At 38.5% G+C, this 20,558-nt stretch overlaps 1 protein-coding gene across 4 annotated transcripts in view; it reads right to left on the bottom strand.

The window, feature by feature from the left end:
- Positions 1–8,759: 8,759 nt before the first annotated feature.
- PIK3R1 (phosphoinositide-3-kinase regulatory subunit 1) overlaps positions 8,760–20,558 on the bottom strand; it is a 56,098-nt gene continuing 44,299 nt past the window's right edge. For 2 of the 4 annotated variants that reach the window (XM_008643534.2, XM_008643535.2), the window contains 9 exons: positions 19,755–19,857; positions 18,968–19,066; positions 18,661–18,841; positions 18,078–18,203; positions 16,938–17,080; positions 16,488–16,664; positions 16,321–16,389; positions 13,827–13,997; positions 8,760–13,390 (listed from right to left, as the gene is read on the bottom strand). In XM_008643534.2, the coding sequence (XP_008641756.1) occupies positions 13,201–13,390; positions 13,827–13,997; positions 16,321–16,389; positions 16,488–16,664; positions 16,938–17,080; positions 18,078–18,203; positions 18,661–18,841; positions 18,968–19,066; positions 19,755–19,857 (1,259 nt within the window). In that variant the 3' untranslated portion in view covers positions 8,760–13,200. Of the gene's footprint in view, positions 13,391–13,826; positions 13,998–16,320; positions 16,390–16,487; positions 16,665–16,937; positions 17,081–18,077; positions 18,204–18,660; positions 18,842–18,967; positions 19,067–19,754; positions 19,858–20,293; positions 20,448–20,558 lie in introns of those variants that run through there. The other 2 variants (XM_017747072.1, XM_008643536.2) reach the window with 2 other exon arrangements.

Raw genomic sequence — 20,558 nt, 5'->3', positions numbered from 1 at the left:
GCCAGGATGGCTCTAGCAGTGACACTTACTTATTCACTTGTCCCATGTGCCTGAATAAACACTTACCAAAAAAACCAATGAAAAAGAACGGAACAAAAAGGCCCACCAAAAAACAGAAACAAAAAACACCCCTCAAACCCCCAAACAAACAAACAAACACAAAAAACTCAGCAGCTTTTAGAAGCATCGCAATTTGCAATTTTAGAAGAGGAAATGTACACCTCCCTTTGCCTTTATTACTAACGAAAAAACCACTTCCTCCCCACACCCCACCCCAGCTATCACCACAAAGAAACAGAGACAGGAAATTCTGAACCTTCCTAAATAAGGTGACCGCCAAGAGAGTATCTTCTCACCACCCCCTGAAATTTGCTCTCATATCTGTTTGCCCCATCCTGAAAGGGTGGGACTCCCGATGACCAGGTGAGACAAGCATCTGATCAGACTGTCAATTTTCCCTCTCTCCCTCACTCCACTGGTTTATTTTTCAGACAGGGAGATGAACATGCAGAATAACTTAAAAAGACAAAATCCACCTTGTGTGAAAAATGCATAAACAAAATTTATGGTTCAGATTCAAAGGACAAAGAGACCAAGAAACTTGGTCATCTGTAAGAACAGCAAAGCTCTCTAATTGGGAAAGAGAAGTTCTATTTTCCATTGCAAATATTATTCAGGTGCAGTGGATGCAATCAGTCAGGCACAGAAGGGGAAAAGGTTTCTATGACACTAGTACAAAAGCAGTCCACAGGAACTTGTGGCACCAAAATTAAGTGAGACTGGTAATTTATGTTTTCTCACTTACAAAAGCAGTATCATCAGAGCTAGGTAAATTATTGAAAAAGTTGTCAAATAAATATCCTAATGGATATGATCACCATTTTGCTGGTTGAACAGCATTTGAACAAGTGCTCCTCCAACAATCTGCAAAAAGGATTGTCTGAGTGAAGTTTTAATGTGACTTTTCTTCTACTGAACTTGTTAAAATGAATACTCTTGATGCAATTTTATCACTCACTCATAGTTTTTGCACTTTGATACTGCTCTGTTGTAAATGGTAGAAGACTTTCTCCTTTGCCAGACCATGCATGTCTTCAAGGCTAGGAGGCCTGACCAGTGATTTTGGTTCAGCCACATTTAGAAATTTTTGTAAAAAAACCAGAAAACATTTAAAAATATTTTAGTGTAGCAGGTAGGCAGGGCTAATCACTTTAATTTAACAGCAAAAATAGTGATCTGAATGGCAGCCAGATCTGTCTATAGGGTAGATAATTCTGGGGAGACATTTTGTCTGGGATTAGATGGAATCAGTGAACCTAAAGAGACTTTTTGGCACACACAGCCCCATCATGTAAATTGGTCCATTTCTAGTTCACACCAATTTCTGTTGTGATTGGAGTAGCCTGGAGGGAAGGGGTCTGAAACAAACAGCCAAGGGTCTTTTCTAACTTGGAGTTTCCAATCAGTGTAATAATTTGTTATGCTTTATGGTTAGTCTTTCATGGAGCCATAAAAGATTCTAACACATTCACTGGCCTTTTTTTTTGTTGCTCTGTTCAAATGTTCATGTTTCTGGTCTAAAAGACTAGGCAGTATTAAGCTTTTTCAGTGTGAAGGAGCCAAACCAAAACACCTTTGATTTCTGAATGGATAAGGTACAGTTAAGAAAACACCAGTCCAGTCTGGTTTCTGTGTCATACTCAGATCTGGCTGGGTTTGGCTTCCTGTTCTGTTTTTAAGTTATATATGTACAAAGCAGAAGGTTTGTCATTTCTAAAATTGCATGTGATGGTTTTTCATGGTGGAAAAATCTCCCAGACTTGGATCCTTTGGCCTCCAAAGCCAGACTCACATTGCAGACCAATTAAGCCTTAAAATGTGAATATTGATCTAAAAATAGCTCTGACCCAGATATCACTTCTTGAACTGTAATACTCAGTAAAAACCAAAGAACTCAAACTGCCATCATCACCACCTTTATAACTGTACAATTACCCATATCAGCCAAAGCCTGCCTTGTTTTCCTGCAGTAATCATTAAAGCAGGGATGTGAATTAAATCTTCCTTTTTTTTCTGGTGGATGGCAAAATGACCAGGAATTATAATCAGTTTTCTTTATCGAAATTAGTATTTTTATTTATATGGAGTAAAACCACCAATGAATTGAAACTAACTCTATAGCGGGGTGGAAATAGCATAAAGCATTATGAACATCTTCTGTCTGACTTCACCCTTTGCCCACTGAAGACTCTCCTAGATCTCACATGTGTTAAGTGACTACTAGGATGGTCACTGTTGGCTAACAGCCTACATCAGATGGAAAATAAAGTTCTGCTTTTAATTTTGAACCCCTATATAGGCCATTCAGTTAAGAGTTGGACGTGATCCTTGTCGATCCCTTTCAACTCAGAATATTCTGTGATTCTGTAATCAGTGAAAGAGTTCAGCTGAATTCATAACCCTTGTGAGGATTTCATATGAAATAAGTGAGCATTTTTTAATAAGAATTTCCCTTGAAGAATGATTCTTGATTCTAATGATACTAATATGTGCATACTGAGCCTTTCCTTCCTGTCTCTTTCAAGGTCCATGACTAAATTAGTTTCTAGGAAAGGACAGAGAATGACAAAATCTTGTTGCTGAGTGTGTGATTTATATGACACAGGAATATAACCTTGGATTATCAAATGCATCAACACTAACAAATACACCAATAACTTTGAATTGATAAGGATGTTGGGCTGGACAACTTTATCCTCAATTATCTGCAGAGCAAAATTAAAAAGATAAGTAAATCCAAGGTTTTAGAAGACTATGGGAACGCCTGGTCATATTCTTCTGCCTTCACCCTTCCGCTTGCATTCAAGAAGATCTACCAGGAATTTAATCCACTGAAAATGGGTAGCTCAGGAAAATAATGGAAGATGTCAGCTCAAAGAAGAAAACATACATGTTGAATTGGGCATGGACATGCACCAGTCAAGGGCTACATGTGTGTTACCAGATGGGAGAGCACTTTCTTTGAGTTTCTGGGATCAGGCATGTTTCTCACGTGCATCCTGATTTCATATTAGGGCATAAGTCAGCCGCCACCTTCCCTCACAGATCTGTTGCCACAGAAAACAACCCAGGTGCATGGGTGGGAGCAGCTTTGGCTGCTGCAGCTGGTTTCCAGGTCAGTGGCCAGCACACTAAAATTTGAGGGCAGTCAAAAAGACCACAGCCCTTGTTTTTTGACTGGAGATACATATGTCAGATCTGATGTAGAAATCATAAATATGTACAGTAGGGATGGGATCGCTTAAGCTCCACAAGTGTCTGTTCTGGAAAACCCCTACAGCAATGTGTTTCACTTGGGCAGCCTAGTTACTTCTTTACTGAGGCATTGATGTGGATTTCTTTGGCTTCTCCAAAGGCTTTTCATCAATTTTATACCAATTTCAAAGGATGCTTGAATTTCAGAAATTTGGGGAGTGTGGCATTTTGAAAGGAAGACTATTCATTGGCACAGCCTGGCGAAGAAGCTGAACACATTTTCCCTTAGTTAGCTTGTCTTCAGGCCTGAGGTCACATTACTGGGTGTATTCCACTGAGAAGTGTCAGGGACCCTTAGGTCATGGATCATCCAACAGAGACCTGCTGAAGGGAGCATGTGCATACACATAGGTATAGTGAAAGTGAGGCAGTAAAACTTGTTCATTTAATTGCCAGAGCTAACCACCTTCCCCAGTAAAAGGAGCTCTCTTCAAACATCTTAATAGTGGATGTACTTTCGGTATGTGACACCTAAAGGATGATTCTTTCCCTTTCCCTTTCCCTTTCCCTTTCCTCTCCCATACTCTGGAAATAGCTGTTTGGAGTCAGGATTACTCAGGAGCTGTCTCACAGCTGTCAGAATGGTACACAGGCAGACTGGGTCCAGACTCTGGTCACGCCCTGCTGGAAGTCCATGTGGCCCAGACAGATAAGAGGCATTTTCTCCACTGGAGGACCATGGACAAGACCTGGCTCATCCGTGCCTGCCAGAATTACAGTGCAAAATTGACAGACCATGACAAGATTTCAGTTTTAGTAACACTGTTATTGGTAATGAAGATCAAGACATTTTGAAATATCAACATCATTTAATTGTGTGTATTTGTACAGGGGTGGCCTTATTTTTTTTTTCCCCCTATAAATCAGTTTGTCCTCTCATTCTGTCTGGAATACTCACAGCCCTGCAAGAGAGTGGTTGCACACATTTATTCACCAACTAGGTCAGTCTGTTTTCACCTAAGAGCAGTATGCTTTTGTCCAGAAACCTAGAGTGCCTACCATGAAGGGATGCAATTCTGTGAACCCACTCTGAGGATTTCACTCACATATCCTGAGGAATCCTTGTGCTCAAGGGTTGTTTGTCAAATCCCTGGCTTCCTTGTTTACATTGCCTGTTATCAGTAGAGCAACAAGCTGTTTGCATAGCAGCTTCTCTTCTTTCATCTCAAGACTTCTGAAGCTTCTCCCCAAAACGTTCCTGCCTTTGACCTGACACTAGATCTGCTCTAGCCATTGAGGCTATTCAAGGCCTGATCTTCCATTTCAGTGGATGGGGAAATTTGCCAGGCAGTCCACAGACTCTTCCCAGTAGAACACTCTGCACTGAGAGGTTTAGTTTAACTGGTGTAGGTATGCATACACTCTTGTACCCAAAAACCACCACAGGACCTGCCACCTTCTTGAATTTTTCATGTAGTAGATGTCTGGGGGATTTCACACAGCTCTGCTGCCCTGAGGTAGAACTCAGTCTGACTGGAAGGTAATTTGACTGAAGTACTTCCTATCTTAGTTTTACTGTCACAATAGCCCACCCTGTGGTCTTGGCTATGGACCAGCTGGAAGGAAAGAAAGTAAAATTCCTTAAATTTCCCCTGGATAAGAAAGGAAATATAGATGTGGTGACTAACAAACTGATCTTACTTGGAAAAAACAGCATCTTCTTCACCCATGTCTTTTCAGTTACTGCATGGCTGGCAAGAGACCAAATTATTCCTCAAAAGACAGGTCTGTAGCCTTCACACAGACAGGCTGTTGGAAGGCACTGATAAGCCAGGTCTGAGGCAGTGCCAGGTTTTTCCCTGGAGCAGTCAGAGAAGGCAGCAGTATCATGGCATTACTGCTTATCTGGATTCCTCTGTGTGGAGTCCAGCATTACATCTCCAAGGAAGATATGGGCCAGCATCTTTTTGAACCTGTCTGTCACCCTTGCAGTAATTATGAAAAACCCACTTTCTATAAACCAATTGAAATTCCAGACCCAAATTAATTGTCCTTTATCATTATGCTTACGAGCAGGAGACATTGCAGCTGGTACAGGAAAGATTAAAACTGAACTGCCTATCAGCAGGGAAGAGACTGAGTTCATCTAACCTTAGCCACATTAAAGGTGCACATCTAGCATAAGCCATTTGCCTGGGCTCTCCCTCCAGTCAATGGAATGATTCCATAGAGTGATTCACTGCATCCTAAGAATAGTGCCTGAGGTAGGTGGGGTGAATCACTCTGGGGAATTGCCTGGCTCTCTCTGAAGAGAGTTTTGTCAGACACCTTTGATGACAAACCTTTCTTTACGTGCTTAAAATTAGATGAGATTAATCCCTCCTCTAAATGTTCAAACTCACTGTCTTTCTGAAGCAAGGAAGAGCTGCAAATTGCATGAGCATGCAAACAGCTGATGTTAAGTGGCAGCCTTTACCCAAAGCCACTCCATCATGGGGTTTCACAGGAAAGGTGGAAGGCAACTGGACGGTGCAGTCTGGATCCTTGCTCAGAGTCTGCAGTGAGAGTGCAAAGCTGTTCCTCTCGCTTCTGCTCCCTGGTTTGGCTCCAGTCCTGACACCTGCTGATTTGCATTCCTCTCATTTCCACATCATGCTCTTTGAGGTCTCCACTCCCATTCAGCCTTGTGACAAACAAGCTACTAAGAGTTGCTATACCTTTTAGATAGGTAAAGATTACTCCTCATTACCCTGAGTGCAGTGACAGGCATGAGGGCCCATGAAAGCCATCACCTGTATGAACCACTGCCATGGGTACTGGGAAGGCAAGACACACGGCTGGTTCCCTGTGGAATTGACTCTAGGCATTGGCTGTCAGTGTGTCTGTTTCACCTAACACCCCAAGGATGACTCTGCTAAAGGACTTCTGCCAGTTACAATTTTAAAAAAATATGATAAAGATGAATCCAGCAATATTTGTTTTATACCAAGCACAAGATTTGTGGGGAAAAAGAGTAAACCATGTAGAAAACAAACATTTATAGAGGATGAAATGCTCTCAGGTATGAATTCATTATCTTTCTTCTCAGGCTACAGTCTTCTAATGTGTTAGGAATACCAGACACACTACAGTGAAATCATCATCTGAATTAACTATATTCATGTCTGGTTTTGTCAATATTTTTTGTTCAAAGATCTAAGAATGGCAGGTTTTAGATCCTTGTGTGTGCTCCCTGTTAAATTTTACTCCTGTCAATATTTGCACATTTAAATCAGTAGCCCTAAATGCCTCCATTTTTAGTATGCCAAGGTAATTTCTTCATAGGGGACAGAATGGCACGAGTGGTGTCCTTGCAATGCTGTTCTGGCAGACAACTAGCCCTGGAATACCCATGGATAAAACCCTGCTTTTTCAAAGAAGGGCATTTCTGGTTATCTAATTGCTTGATCAGAGGTCAAAAAGCTCGTCCCTGCAAAGATTATCCAAAGTTTAAATAGTGGCTGATCAATTAATACCTGTTTATCTAGAAGGTCCCAACAGAATTTCTCTTTATCGAGGTCTGTGTATTTGAGGACATAGGTCCTCAAAGGGATTAAAAAATAGAAACACCAGAACCACACAGTGCTCCCACTGTTCCTGCTTTTTGTTGTACTAGAGGCAATAGGAAAGGCCTGGTGCCTCTTGCACAGCCCACGTCTGTCTGGAAGCATGTCTGACCTCGCTCCCACGCAAGCTGTCCTGCAGGGAAAGAAAAACCACTTATTTTTAGCCTTCCTTCCAGTCAGGGATGCTGGCAAGTCCCTGCTGTTTGCCATTTCCTCAGTTTGCACCCTCTAAATGAGGGAATGGGGCCCCTGTGGTAAATGTTAGGTGTATCCTAATGGCAATCATCTCAAAAGAGTCCCCGTAAGAACAAGAGGGGCTCTTCCCCATGACGGCTGGGAGGGCCATTATGGGCAGTGATAGGTGTCCCAGGGCTTCAGAAGAGTTGCTCTCCTTGCCCCTTCCTGCCCTTCTGTGCCTGGCTGTCCCCACCTGCAGCCCTGGGAGTACCTGTTAGTCTGTGCAGAGCCACGGAAATGACGACAGAGAGTTTCAAAACTTTCCCTTCCCTTTTTGGCTTCACAGCTCAGTAAAGGGATCTGTGTGAAGTTACTCGCACACAACTTTGCACAAGTCAAGCAACTTCAGGAGAAAAAAACCCCAGCCCACAAGCATTCCCAAGCCTTTGAAAATATCACACCCACTTGCATCTGCACAAAGATAGATTTAAGCAGTTTTTCATATTCCCTATGATTCTATGACCATCAAAGCTTAGCAAGAAAGCAGAGAGGGAAAGTGGGGGAGTATTTGTCTGCAGACAGCAAAAATAGAATGGCATTTTTGCAAACTACTTTTCTAGCCTGCCAAGAGTGATTTGCATACAATGTATGATACTGGCAAGAAATCTGCCGGTCCATAGATTTCTGCAGATTATGATCCATCTTTCTTAATTTCTCTCCAACAGATGATGGTAGATGAGGCATGATTCATCACCTAGCTCACCTTATTTTTCAGTGATGACTCTGTGGCTAAAGAAGACTTTGTGGTCCTCAGCATCGATTCAGGGGACAGGAGCAAGGTAAACTCGGTGTCAGTATAAAAGAATCAGCCTTCTGAGAAAAACTGCAACAGATGCAAGTGCTGGAGATCTAGGCCCACTTGCTACTAAGCAGGCTAAAAATACAGTAATAGCTCTTAGTCTAAGTTTCTTGTAAGAATCTCTAAGGGCCAGTAACAATGTTGTGGTTGTTAAAATTGTTCAAGTCTGTGCTGAGTACCTCAGTCGAGGGTATTTCCACATTAGTGTGAGTAGTATGTAAGCAAATTTTAGAATGCAAACCTTGGACAGAATGGGAAAAGGAATCTCTGCCTTCTTCTAGAGTAGCTGAGTGACTTCCCCAGAGGACTTCTCTTGGGGCAAGATATGAATGGGCTGGAAGAAGTCAGATACCATATACCAATGATGAGGAGAAGCAAACAATGTTCACAATTGGTCTTACTCAATCCCCCCCCATCCTTCCTCTCTCTTCGTCAGTCCCATGCTGGTTTTTACAATGAAATGCAGACATGAAGCTGGTAAATGACTTTCAGTTGCAAAGGCTGACAGGCTGGCTTCATGGAAATCAGTGAAAAAACTCACACTCTTTTCAGAAGAACCATAACTTTATCTGCATTGCAAGAGGCAGATCACAGACCATGAGTATTGCACTCCTTTTGCAATAGTATGAGATGAGAAAAACTGTCATTTTAGCACTGTTTGACACGAGATTATTTTGGAGCTACTCAACTACCTCACTCGGTTCAAGACACAAAATGGCTGAAAACTATTTGCTTTCTAGTTCCTCTAATAATAAGAGCATTTGGGTATCATTTTCAAAGAAGGCCACATATAGACAGGAAGAGTTAGCCAAGGATGCTGGTAAATCGACATCGCAGTCCTTATTGCAGCCTCAACAACTGAATTGCAGTTTCAAAACAACCTTTATTCTGCTTGAAGACTTATTACAATTTTTAAAGCAACTCAAAAACAAGACACAGCTCCATCAACTCTACAGCTTAAACAAAATTTTAAGGAGGCATGTTTTCACTGTTGCCTTGTAAAGGCAATTTACAATCTGCTTTACCCTCCACCTCCTCAACAACAATTTTAAAACAGAGTAATCTTAATGTTTTAAAGACATGTAACAGAACAGAGCTTTATTTTCAAAAACAAGAATTTTAAAAAAAAAAATAGCAGCATCTTGGGCAGCTAATGCAGTCTCATCAGGACAAGTGCAATGTAACCTTACCAACTCCTACAGTTTAGTCCCAACTGCAATAACCAGAACATGATTCTGCATAAAATGTTGCACTTTGTAACCTTGTCCCATGGGAGGCATTATGCTTTGAGCTACCCATTTCTAAAGTGACCCTGAAAAAAACAGTATCAGGATTCACTTTCCCAACTTAATACCATGCATAGCAAAAGCACTGTGTGAAAATCGGCAGAAGTTTTCCCCATTAGAAGCATCTGAATGTTTTCCCAAGCATTATTATTTCATTGCCAATTACAAGACAAAGCCATTTTTTCACTACAGAACAGTTGACACCAAATAGAAAATCTGAAGATTTGGTTTTATAGATTGCTTGACAAGATAACGGAACCATACAGACAAGCTCTTTTTTTTTTTTTTTTTTTTTTTTTTTTTTTTTAAAAGAAACTATCCAACAACACAGAAACTCAGTTTTCTAACTGTATCTGGAAACATGCTGCACCCACAAAGGTCTAGTGTGCATGTGTGCGTCTTCAAACAAAGTTAATGATATCACTTACTAAATTCAGCAAAATGATCATGTTCTGTGAAAATGCACCAATACTGGGAACTGTTCATACATAAACACAGCAAGTATGCACATGTATGCACAGATACACATCCCCAACCATTCAAATTCATATTTCAACTTAAGTAAATCAGAAGCTCTTAATTTTGCTTGTGAGTTTTGGTTCTCTTTGCTATGTCTCATGCCTTTCAAAGGCCTTGTGAAAGAGATGCTGCAGTGCAGCATAACTCAGGGATTTAAAATAAAACAAAACGTTCCCCAAACCAGAAAAACAAAAGAAAGAAAAAAAAGAAAAGAAAAAGTAACAGAACAAAGCCCTTCCATGAATTATATTAGATGAAAAAACTATGCATCAATAGAAATACAGAAAAACACTGTGTTTCTTCATTTATATCCCCATGCTTTTTTTCTGTATATAGTAGTCTGAGATCAAATCAAAAGTGGAGTGAACAATATGGTACATTAAAGACAAACAACTCTGCAGTGAATAGGGCCTTTGGCAGGACTTAGCTCTGTGCATTAAAGAGGGAGAGAAATGCAGAGGCCACACAATATGTAAGTACCAAAGAAAACCCACTCATGCCAATTTGAGGGCTTAAATGATCCCTGCAAATTGCACAGACCCTGTGTAGGCAGAACATCCCCTTAAGAAGCCCTAAGCACTCATCCTTACAACATAGTGCTTATTTCTCATTGTTGCTTGTGCAAGAAAAGCAAGTGTCAAATCTGCACACACGCTATTTTTTTCTGCCACAGCCACACACAAAGAGAAGTTGCACAGCACACAGGAACGAATTATAGTCCCTACTGGGCTGGGCGTGCTAAGGATATGGCCCACTGACATAGCAGGGGTTTTCTTAATATAAAGAAAATCAGATCCAAGTGCTTTAACTATGACAAAATTTCTTGACAAATGCTACGTGAAACATCAATTCAGATTACATATATTTTGCCTACAGAGAAAAAAATATGATTTTACTCTTAAAATATTTAACATTCAGAAATTAATATATGTCCGAAGAATATCTTGGATTGCTACAAGTGTTAAACTGCTGTATATTGAACTAATCTGTAACTTCAAGCCCAGTAGTATAACTGGCATGCTAGAGTAATTGTTGGTGTTTTTCATAGTATAAACCAGTTATTAGTATAACAGATTTACATGGTCCTACAGGCCTGAAGAAAGTGTGGAATGAGGAAGGGAAGGCATGAAGACTAAACTTCTATGCAGGAAAAATATTCAGAATAATTTCTAAGTGATGACTATCATGAAACAGTATTTGTTGAATCTTGTTTCCTGATACAAATTCTAGTAAGAAAATACACCTATAGGAAAGTAATGACTACCCACCAAAAAAACAAAAATAAAAACAAACAAACAAACAAACAAAAAAATCACAAAATCAAAATAAAATCAAAAGCCTTACAGCCTCAGAACTGAAATAACAATGTAAAAATGAGAAGATAATATAAAGATTATTGGAGACTGACAAATTTCTTCTTATTATTTCCAATAGTTTGTAAAGCATTGCATACTTTGAAATAAAACACAAGGATCTCTAACCAGAGCTATTATGAGAGAACTCCATGGGTCTCACTCTTTTGATTGTGTGTGCAACTCTCTTTAATAGTAATGGATCTTGTCTTTTGCATCTTGGGGGAAGAATAATTTCATATGTTGACTTAGTCAATCTTTTCCAGTCAAGATTTCTCTGAACTTCATTACTTTATTGATTTGCAATGTGTCAATTTCCTCAGTGGTCAGGACAATAAATAACCATTGAAAATCACTGACAGTGAACTATCCCAGAATTATTAGTAACTCCATTTTAGTGGGATTTACATATTTGGTTCCTTTAACTGAACCATTATTTTGTAAGTCTCTGGTGCCCTGAAATTATGGAAATGTCCACTTTGATACTGCCTCAGCCTACGTATCATAGCCTAATCATTTTCAAAAAAGACATTTTCCAGTCTTAATTAGTACTATATTATATCCAAATATTCTCAGTGGAGGTGGTAGCTTTTTTTTTTTCCACAATACTAATAAAAAAACAAACCTAGGCAACAGATTAGAGAAACTCCTTCATGTGAAATGAAAATACCTTTACAGGCTGACAAAAATTCTGTCACAGGAGGTCAAGAAGTCATTTATTTACTGTGAAGGTGGATTCATTCTGAGATCCAAACTATCTACACTCTACACTGCAGTAGCAAAATATCCCCATTTTTTTCTGCAGTCACTATCAAAGAAGGATACACTATTTTTCTTGTCTTCCAAATACAAAGACAATCATGACAGAAGCTCAAAATGCTTCAAGAAGCAAATGTAGCATGGTACCGTATTCTAAAGATATCTCTGAAACAGTATTGTTGGACTCAGTGATATTTTGTAATGTTCATATATTTTTTATTGAATAAAGCAGCTTTGAAGCTTATCAGGCACTGCCCAACAAAATATTTAGTCAAAAAAAAATTATGAAATTTTTAAACTTTGAGCTAGTAGCTCATTCTATACAAAGAAAATTGTAAAGTATTTCATAGTTTTAATTCTCAAGCCAACTGTTGCTGGCTCTCTGTACATTAAAACAAAACAAAACAAAACAAAACAAAAAAAAAACCCAAAAAACAAACCAAACAAGAAAATTATTAACAAAAAATAATCACCAGGAAAAATATCCTTAGGCAAAAGAAATTTTAAAAAAAGAAGACAAAAAACCCAAGAAAAACAAGCTTAATCTGTAGATATGCTTGAGAGAAGACTACAGCCTAAAGAAAATTCAGTATTGCATAGCATAGTCTAAGAATTCAGCTTTTAGCAAACAGAAAAGGAAAAAAACGAAGCAGTTTGGTATTGACAGTTTCCATCAATGATAGTTAGTCATCCAGTACTATGTACATTATTATACACTGTATGCCATTGAAAATCCTGCTTTCTTCAGTCTTAAATATATTCTTAAAACAGGATTTTTAATCATCCAAGCAAAACACTTCCTGGCACTTTGCTATTACAATTACTCTGAACAACATACTGTAACTGAAGTCCTTTTAAAGTGTCCCTTAGAAATGAAAGTGCCACTCTGCTACATATCATTCACCAGAAACCAAAATAGAACCACAATGCTGTATGTCTGGATCCACTGAGTACAGCAACACCATTCCAAGTCAGATTGTGACCACAAAATGCCAATAACTGAATGACACAGACCTCTTATACCTTGTGTCTGGATAATCCAATGTTCTAGCTGGTAAAGCTTCAGAAGTGGTCGTAAACAAGCACCATGCTTAAAGGCCTCTATGTCCCTGCAGGGAGATCAGGTTTGGATTTTTCTCTTGTGTTTTTTCTTTTATAATTAAAAAAAAAAAAAAGCACTTCAGATTACAAACATACATTCACAGCATAACACTGTGATCTCTCCCTCTGCAGTTGTGAAGGAAATCTCTAGTCCCATTTGAAGATAGATAGCTTTCATACTGCAAATTCTTGAGTAAAGCTGAAAGGAGCCTTTTCTCTCCAGAGGCCTCAATGTTGCCAAATCATTTATTTAAAAAAACCCCAAACAACCCAGAGTATTAAGATCTTCATCGCCTCTGCTGTGCATATACTGGGTAGGCGAGTGTGACATTGAGAGAGTCATTGTGCTGCACAAGTGACGTGTGTTGGTAATGTAGCACCAGTTCTTTGAGCGAGTTGTACAAGTTATATGGCTCTGCAAATCCATACCCAGTAGGTGTCTTGTTTATCACACAGTGCTTTACTTCGCCATCCACCCTAAAAAAAAACCGAACAACCAGTTTTTAGTTTGTGAGTACAGTAAAATTAAGACAGAAAATAAGGTATTAGCAATAAATCTTAAGATGCTACTCAGTACATAGAATTCTTCTCTTCTGTGGTGGGATAATGGTAAAAACCTAGGTTTAGTCCAAATTCATGATGTCATGCTATCTTAGGGAGACAGGAGATAGGCAGGACTTAGCAACTGCACAGAAAGGAGTGCACACATTTTGGTTTCTCTTCTGAGTGAGGCTCCTCTGTGGGAGTGGCACAGGTTGGAGCTGTGTAGGAAATGGAGCAGCAACAACAACGGCCTCAGGACTCTGTGACCTGCTTCTAAGCCCAAAGGTCAAAGAGGAATGGTGCATATGCAAGTGTCTATCTGCCCCAAGCTCACATGTTGGTTACATCATTCACAAATTAGGGTACATACACAACAGAGCAGGCATAGCAGCCTTGTTTGCTGCTCTCTCGAACAAGGAATGTTCCATCTCGTTTTCCCCGCAGCAGGTTTTCAGCTTGGCTTCTATTGATATTTCCCACATTCCATGTTCTCTCATCATGATGGGGCAAGTCCTCATCATCTTCTACCATAGAGTATTGGCTGTCGAAAAGAAAAAATGTGTTTATGAAGCACAGAACAAAATCCACCAATTAAGTAGTCTTTATTCCATATTACATATTTCCCTGGTAAAATTAGGGATTTAAACCAAGTAATACTGCACCATTTAAATGACTGGATAAAAGTAAAATATAAGCCCTGTTTCTTGTTTCTTTGAAGAACACTCACGTAAATTTTAGGAAGAATATAAAAAGATGATGTGTTATTTTTCAGAATATGCTCTGAGCACTTCAGTACTTCTGCCATTGCTCACTGTTTTGGTAAATAGCAAGTCAAACAAAATCAGTACCCTCTGAGTCAGCTTCATTTCCAAAGATCAGAACACTTGGTCAGCAGTGAAAAATCATGCAATGTATCAAGTACAGCTGCTGCTTGGAGAACCTCCCAGCAGTTGCACAGGGAGATATTAATTATTTATGGGGGAGATGGCTTTGTGAAAAGGTGCAGTAGTACAATAGTGCAGTAGTGCTTTCTCTCTCTGTCTGTCTCTCTCTCTCCCCTTATAAGCAGATTATGAGAATAGCATGCAATATATGCTTCTCTGTTAAATCAGCCACCAACTATAAAGCTGATTCAGAATTACAAAGAACCATCTGAGCTAAAGCCCACCATGAAAAAAGAAGCATCTAGTTCAGCTGTGTGGACATCACTTCGGAATTCTGCAGCTCCAGAGCTCCCCACTCCCACAACAGCCTGCACTGGTTGGCCCTGCCTGTCCTGCTCAGCTTGCAATCAGTCTGTGTTACGCTAATGCACTTATTCTCTCTGCAATAGGCTTTTAATTAGTTTTCCTTGGTATAAGAAAAGATGACTTCTCACTCATCCATGGTTCTGTCTGAATATCCTCAAAGAAGTCTACAGAAGTCAGCAATCTCATACAGAATTCAATTTTTCATAAAGAAAAAGGGTTCTTTTGTTTCAGATAACACTCTCTCTGGGTCCCTTATCCCATCACTCTTTTGACCTGCATGACATTCACATACATTCAGTAGTGGCTCTGTTTTCAACCAGCATCTAGAGAAAGCAATTCTTGTTTTTCATCCTGCTTATTATATTGGGGGATTTTTTTCTGCAATACAACTTCAGAAAAAAAGCCATATTCTAAAAGTTTAATTTTTCAGCAGTTACTAGACTTGCTGGCAAAGAGTGTCAGAGTGAGAGAAAATGAAGATTTTCTTTAAACAGTTTCACTTACTATTTTGATGCTACACTAAACCCACAGAGTGGCATTGTTCTTTGTCTACTGTTCAAGCGATAGAAACACTAGTGGGGACAGATGCCTATGTATTTTACAACGTATCATCTTTGAGTTGGGCTAAGACTGAGAGAATAACATGGCTTTAAAAAGTGTATGTCATTTTTATCTTCAGCTTCTACCACAGCGATAAGCACAATTTCCAGGATAACAGTAGGAGACTCAATAAACCAAGCCAAATTAAAATAAATGGGGACAAGGCCAGAACGCAAATCCACTAGAGTCATTGTCTATTCCGCTTTCACTGTATATTCGACCAGGCAGCATAAAAGGCATGCACAAGAAACTCCACAGGCAGAAAATGTTGATACAAATACTACTGAGACAATTTTGATTTTTCTATTTGTTCATTTTTCACTGTTACTAAGCTTCAGATACTATTTTGTGTCTTGCTTTTGTTTAAATTTGGTCTATGTTTGCACAAACCAAGCACTTTTTGCCTTTTTTCCCAGGAATGAAATGAAATGTATTCATCAGCCTAGCCCCTGTCAGAACCTGCAGTAAACTGTTTGAAATGACAGAATACTATCCATTTTCCAGAAAAATAAAATAGACTACAAAACCAGAGAAGGATATTCCTCAACATATACAGATTTATAATCTCCAACAGCAATATGACACAATGATGTGGGCACCACTATACTGGATAACATCATGGTACCCACAATTGAGATTTGGAAAACGCCTGCTCATGCCTAGAGATTTTCTGAACAATTTATCCATCCATATGACATCTCTCCAAGATACTAACACCTTATGAACTTAATTTTGCTGGTAAGAAAAAAGACACAGGTTACATTTCAGTGCTTTGCTACAGTAACTTGATTAGGCACTTCCCTAAAAAAAGGAAGAAAGTAGAGGGTGAGAGAACATCCTTTCTAATACTTGTATTATGTAGGCTGTCGTGTCTTAACAGTGTGCATTGTTACTGCAGATCTACTGCAGGCTTGAGATTTCCTTTGTGTGGTCCAAGACTTAAATATGCTTTATCTCACTTTTGTATTTAGATGATTTGAAACAGCAGAAATACCTAAATCTTCCAGTACTTACTCTTCTGCATTTTCATTTCCAAGCCATTCATTTAGCTTCTTTTGCCGAACACCTTTTTGAGTCAGCCACCTGGACAATAATTGCAAATAAAATTAATTTTTTGTCATGAAAGTTGGATACCATTAAAAAACCAAACAGCTTAAAATTTGTCAATTCATGATACTCACATCAAGTACTGATCTCTTGTCTTCCTCAGCTGTATGAGGTCTGGCTTAATGCTGTTCATACGCTTGTCTATCTCTCTATATTCAGCTGCTTGTTTCTTTAAGTCTTCTTCTAATCTACGCCTGCTGTCCACAATTTCACTTATCCGAGACTTCAGTTTTTCATAGTTGTGCATGATTCTAGATGGAACAATGTGGTAGGTTACACTCTGATCTCTTATTCATAATTTTATAATCTGTTATTCAGAGGTGTAGATACTTAAGAGAACAGATTATTTCCCTAGATGTAATTATACATTTTTCCAGTTCACATCTACCTTGTTTGAGGCTTCTCTGCTTACAACTGAACAACTTCAAACTTGTCATCTTTCTTCAGTTTTAGGCAGACCTATAGTTGGCATTGTTTGTTTTTTCAAAAATCATACAATTTGATATGCAAAATAAAATACTGACCTTTGTATTTCTTTTTCATTTCCTTCCCGTTTAAATTTTTCAATGTATTCCTTACTGTATCTTTCTTGTGTTTGGCACTGCTCTTCAAATATTTTTATCGTTTCATTAAATGCCTCAATGGCTGTTCTTTTCATTTGAATTTCCTGAAAATAAAATAATCATTATTACAGTTGTTATCAGACAAAGGGGAAGATTTATTGGCTTGTATCACAGAAACACTTCAGTATATTGTAGAATATCCTTTCAATATCCCTTTACCAAAACGTATTCTGTCTGCGGAGCCATATGGCATAGAGACAACAGGCCTGTGCAAAAGGCTACCTGGTAAGATTTCCATGATGAGGTTTATCAAGAAGTAGAACTGCTAAAAATGAACCAGTTACAATCTTTACTTTGTATAAATAAATTGATTATTAGAATCTTACAGCAGTGCACTTTGCCCTTTGTACCAACTTAGGTCCTTAGAGGCACACCTGGCTTTCTGAAATAAAGGTGTCCTGGACAGGTCTCAGGAGGTTATCTAGTTTATCCTCCTGCCTCTACATACCTAGTTGATAGCCAAGTCTTAAGTCATTAGTTCAAGTTGCCAGCAATTCTCCAATTTTCTTCAATTATTTTTAGGCATATTTCCTGCACACTTTAAGAAGCAGTCTTGATTCTGGGTCTGTAAAACTGCACTAATTTACTGGCACTTTAAGGTGTGGCTAATAACTGATTAGGCTGAAAGAAGGACAGAGGCAGCTTTTCATTCCTGCATTGTATCTACACACATCATCTCTTTGTCCTGCATAGGTAAACCAGACCCTTGAAAAACTCACAATAAAATGCAATGCTTCCCTGAAAATGTGCCTTGAAAACCATAACTCAGCTTGATGAGGTCAGTATGCAGAAGTGGTGGTAAATCAAGATAGTTATGTACTTGCTTTGGATGGAGCTCTCAGACTTGGGCACAGGGTGGCTTAGTTTACAGGTGGTGGCTGTTCAAACATGAGTAAGCAATTGCACTGTTCTGAGTGAGCACATCAGGGAAATGCAGTGGTGGTGGACGAGAGGAGTAGGAAAATAACAGTATGAATTCACAATAATATTTTCAATATCTACAAAGTCTTCCACTCTCCCTTTAGTTCAAATCCAGCTCACCTGAGATGTTCTTGTGTAGTCTTCATAGAGTCTGTCATATTCTCTGCTTTTTTCTTGGAACTGGGTATTATATTCATGTAATTTCTTTCCCACTGCTTCAATGCTGTCTTCTTTTACAACTTGATCCTGGAATGATGAGCAGAAAGAAAGACATTCTGTAAGGAGACAATTCCATTGCACAGATCTTCTGGATAAAATTACTTAAAAATGCTTAGATAATTACACGGAAATGTGAATCCTCTTTCACCAATATGGAGATATGCTAAATGCATAATATGCAAATGAGAAATTAATGCAAAAAGGAATTTTGCATTGCAAGTGTTTAGCTTTATACTGAAAATTACATATCTCACCATTGAGTGGGCTACTTACAAAGATGTTTATTTCTTAACAGTGTATCTGCAGTATTTAAAGTTCTAAATATTTACATGCATAGTGTGGAGTTGGCTTTACACAAAAATATCAGGTTTTGTACCCACTTGCTTTTTCAAACATTAACAGAGCTGAAGTTCTTCATGTTCTGGAAGTGCTGCAATAATTTCTCTGTATTTAAGTGAAATGCAAAGAAAATAAACTAAATTACCTGCTGGTACTTAGAAACTGGGTAGAGTAATTTTACATCCAGTTTAGGATTATACTGGGCCAGAGATTCATTCCGGTAGTGGTTTATTAGCTCGACCACAGAGTTGAAAGTTAATGGGTCAGAAAAACCGTATTTTCCATCCCGATGAAAAATTTTGATTAATTTGTTATTTCCTCCTTTCCTGCAAATAAAGTATATTGAAAAGTTAGGCATGCTTCAAGTACTATTTCTTAAAGAATACTCTACATTAAGTGCAGGTATTGCATTTTACTATCGAGTATTACAGACCCAATGTAAGTAGTTTTACCTCAGTGTAAGTGTGTAGTCCCCATGCATTTTGGTTGAAGCATCTCGTACCAAAAAGGTACCATCTGCTGTGTCTCGAAGCTTCTCATTTACTTCTTCCCTAAAATGAAAGCAAAAGTAACCAATAATTTCAATTAGTTCTCACACATTTATTCTGCCATGGTACTCTAAATTCAAATTCAAATATTTTTAATTAAGTGAGTTTTAGAAGCCTTCTATGTCTCCATATTAATACAACTATTTAATAGCTTATTTTAAATTGTTAGAGAACAAGTGGGATAAAAAATGGCATACTCTGCACTCTCACTGCTGGACAAAATTATTATTCATGCAAAGGTCTTTCTGCTTGTTCGTACAAGCCTGTACAATTGGAGCAGCCAGTGCTGGTCTAATATACCTATATATAGTGCAGATAAAAATGTTGTTAATACATGGCACTTGTTAGTCTGACTTGCTAACTATTGTGCCTACAGTTGAGGTTCTGAATGAAAGACAAGAAGAAAATGATTTCTTTCTTAGTGCTATCTTTTCATGCTAGCATTTCATATAACTGTGTTAAAGTAACAGAACAATCATTTTGCATACTACATTCTAACTGACTGCCAGTAACTTTTTAGTCATGTTTGGAATTAAACCAACTGTAATATGTTTGTGGTGGAAACTATCCTAAAAACGGCTCTTACAACAGTGAATTTTCTACACTCAAAGCATAATACATATACACAGAATAGCACAGCAAGAATAACATAAAGCCAAACATAGGAAATACATGTCTTGAGGTGATTTACCTTGAGATATCCCCCCAGTACCATTCAGCGTCTTGTAATGACATGTTGTTATTCATGCTATTGTTAGTTACGGTATTAGGTTTCGGTGGCTTAGGAGGCAGTGCTGCAAATGAAAGGAGGGAAGAAAAGTTGTAACTCACTGAAAACATGACCATATATTCCTTGAAATTACACATTATTAAACAATTTTATAAATCTATGAGTGTATTAAAAAAAAGAACTGGTTGCCAAACAGAGTTGTCTACCATTAACAGTCTTTAAAAGACATTACAGGAATCAAGATACTTGAAAATGAAATAGTTCAAAATAAAGTTGTACTGTTTGAAAAAATGATGTTATTTTGCAATAATATATTTTAAGCAGAATATAACACCATACTCAACTCCTGCCCCTGTGAAGAAAGCATTTGAGAAAAAAGAAATCTGAAGTTTGCTTTTACCTCCTTTCACCATCTTCAGGTGAACACAAGTAATAAAACATGCCACTTTTTTTTTATCCTTCTATGTAATGGTCTTAGAGGAATTTTGCTGTTTTCTTACCTAGAAGCTGAGTAATAAAAGATGCAAGCCCATAGCAGTACAGTATATTTGAAGAAGAATCAGGGTTTTGTAATCCTCAGCATTCTGTGCAATGATTTGCAAAAAAACCACCAAAAAACTAAACCCAACAGTTTAAGAAACCCATCTGTGACCCAAATATCCCTTGTGTTAATCTTAGTATTCTGCAGAATAAATTGTGTTCCAAATGCCAGGACTGATTAAAAACACCACCCCCCCCCCCCCCCCCCCCCACCCCCACCCCTCC

Source organism: Corvus brachyrhynchos, unplaced genomic scaffold (genome assembly GCF_000691975.1).
Source record: "Corvus brachyrhynchos isolate BGI_N302 unplaced genomic scaffold, ASM69197v1 scaffold131, whole genome shotgun sequence".
In the NCBI taxonomy this organism is placed as follows: domain Eukaryota; kingdom Metazoa; phylum Chordata; class Aves; order Passeriformes; family Corvidae; genus Corvus; species Corvus brachyrhynchos.
Note: the sequence above shows the minus strand (reverse complement) of the source record. Positions and strands in the feature narration are given on the sequence as shown.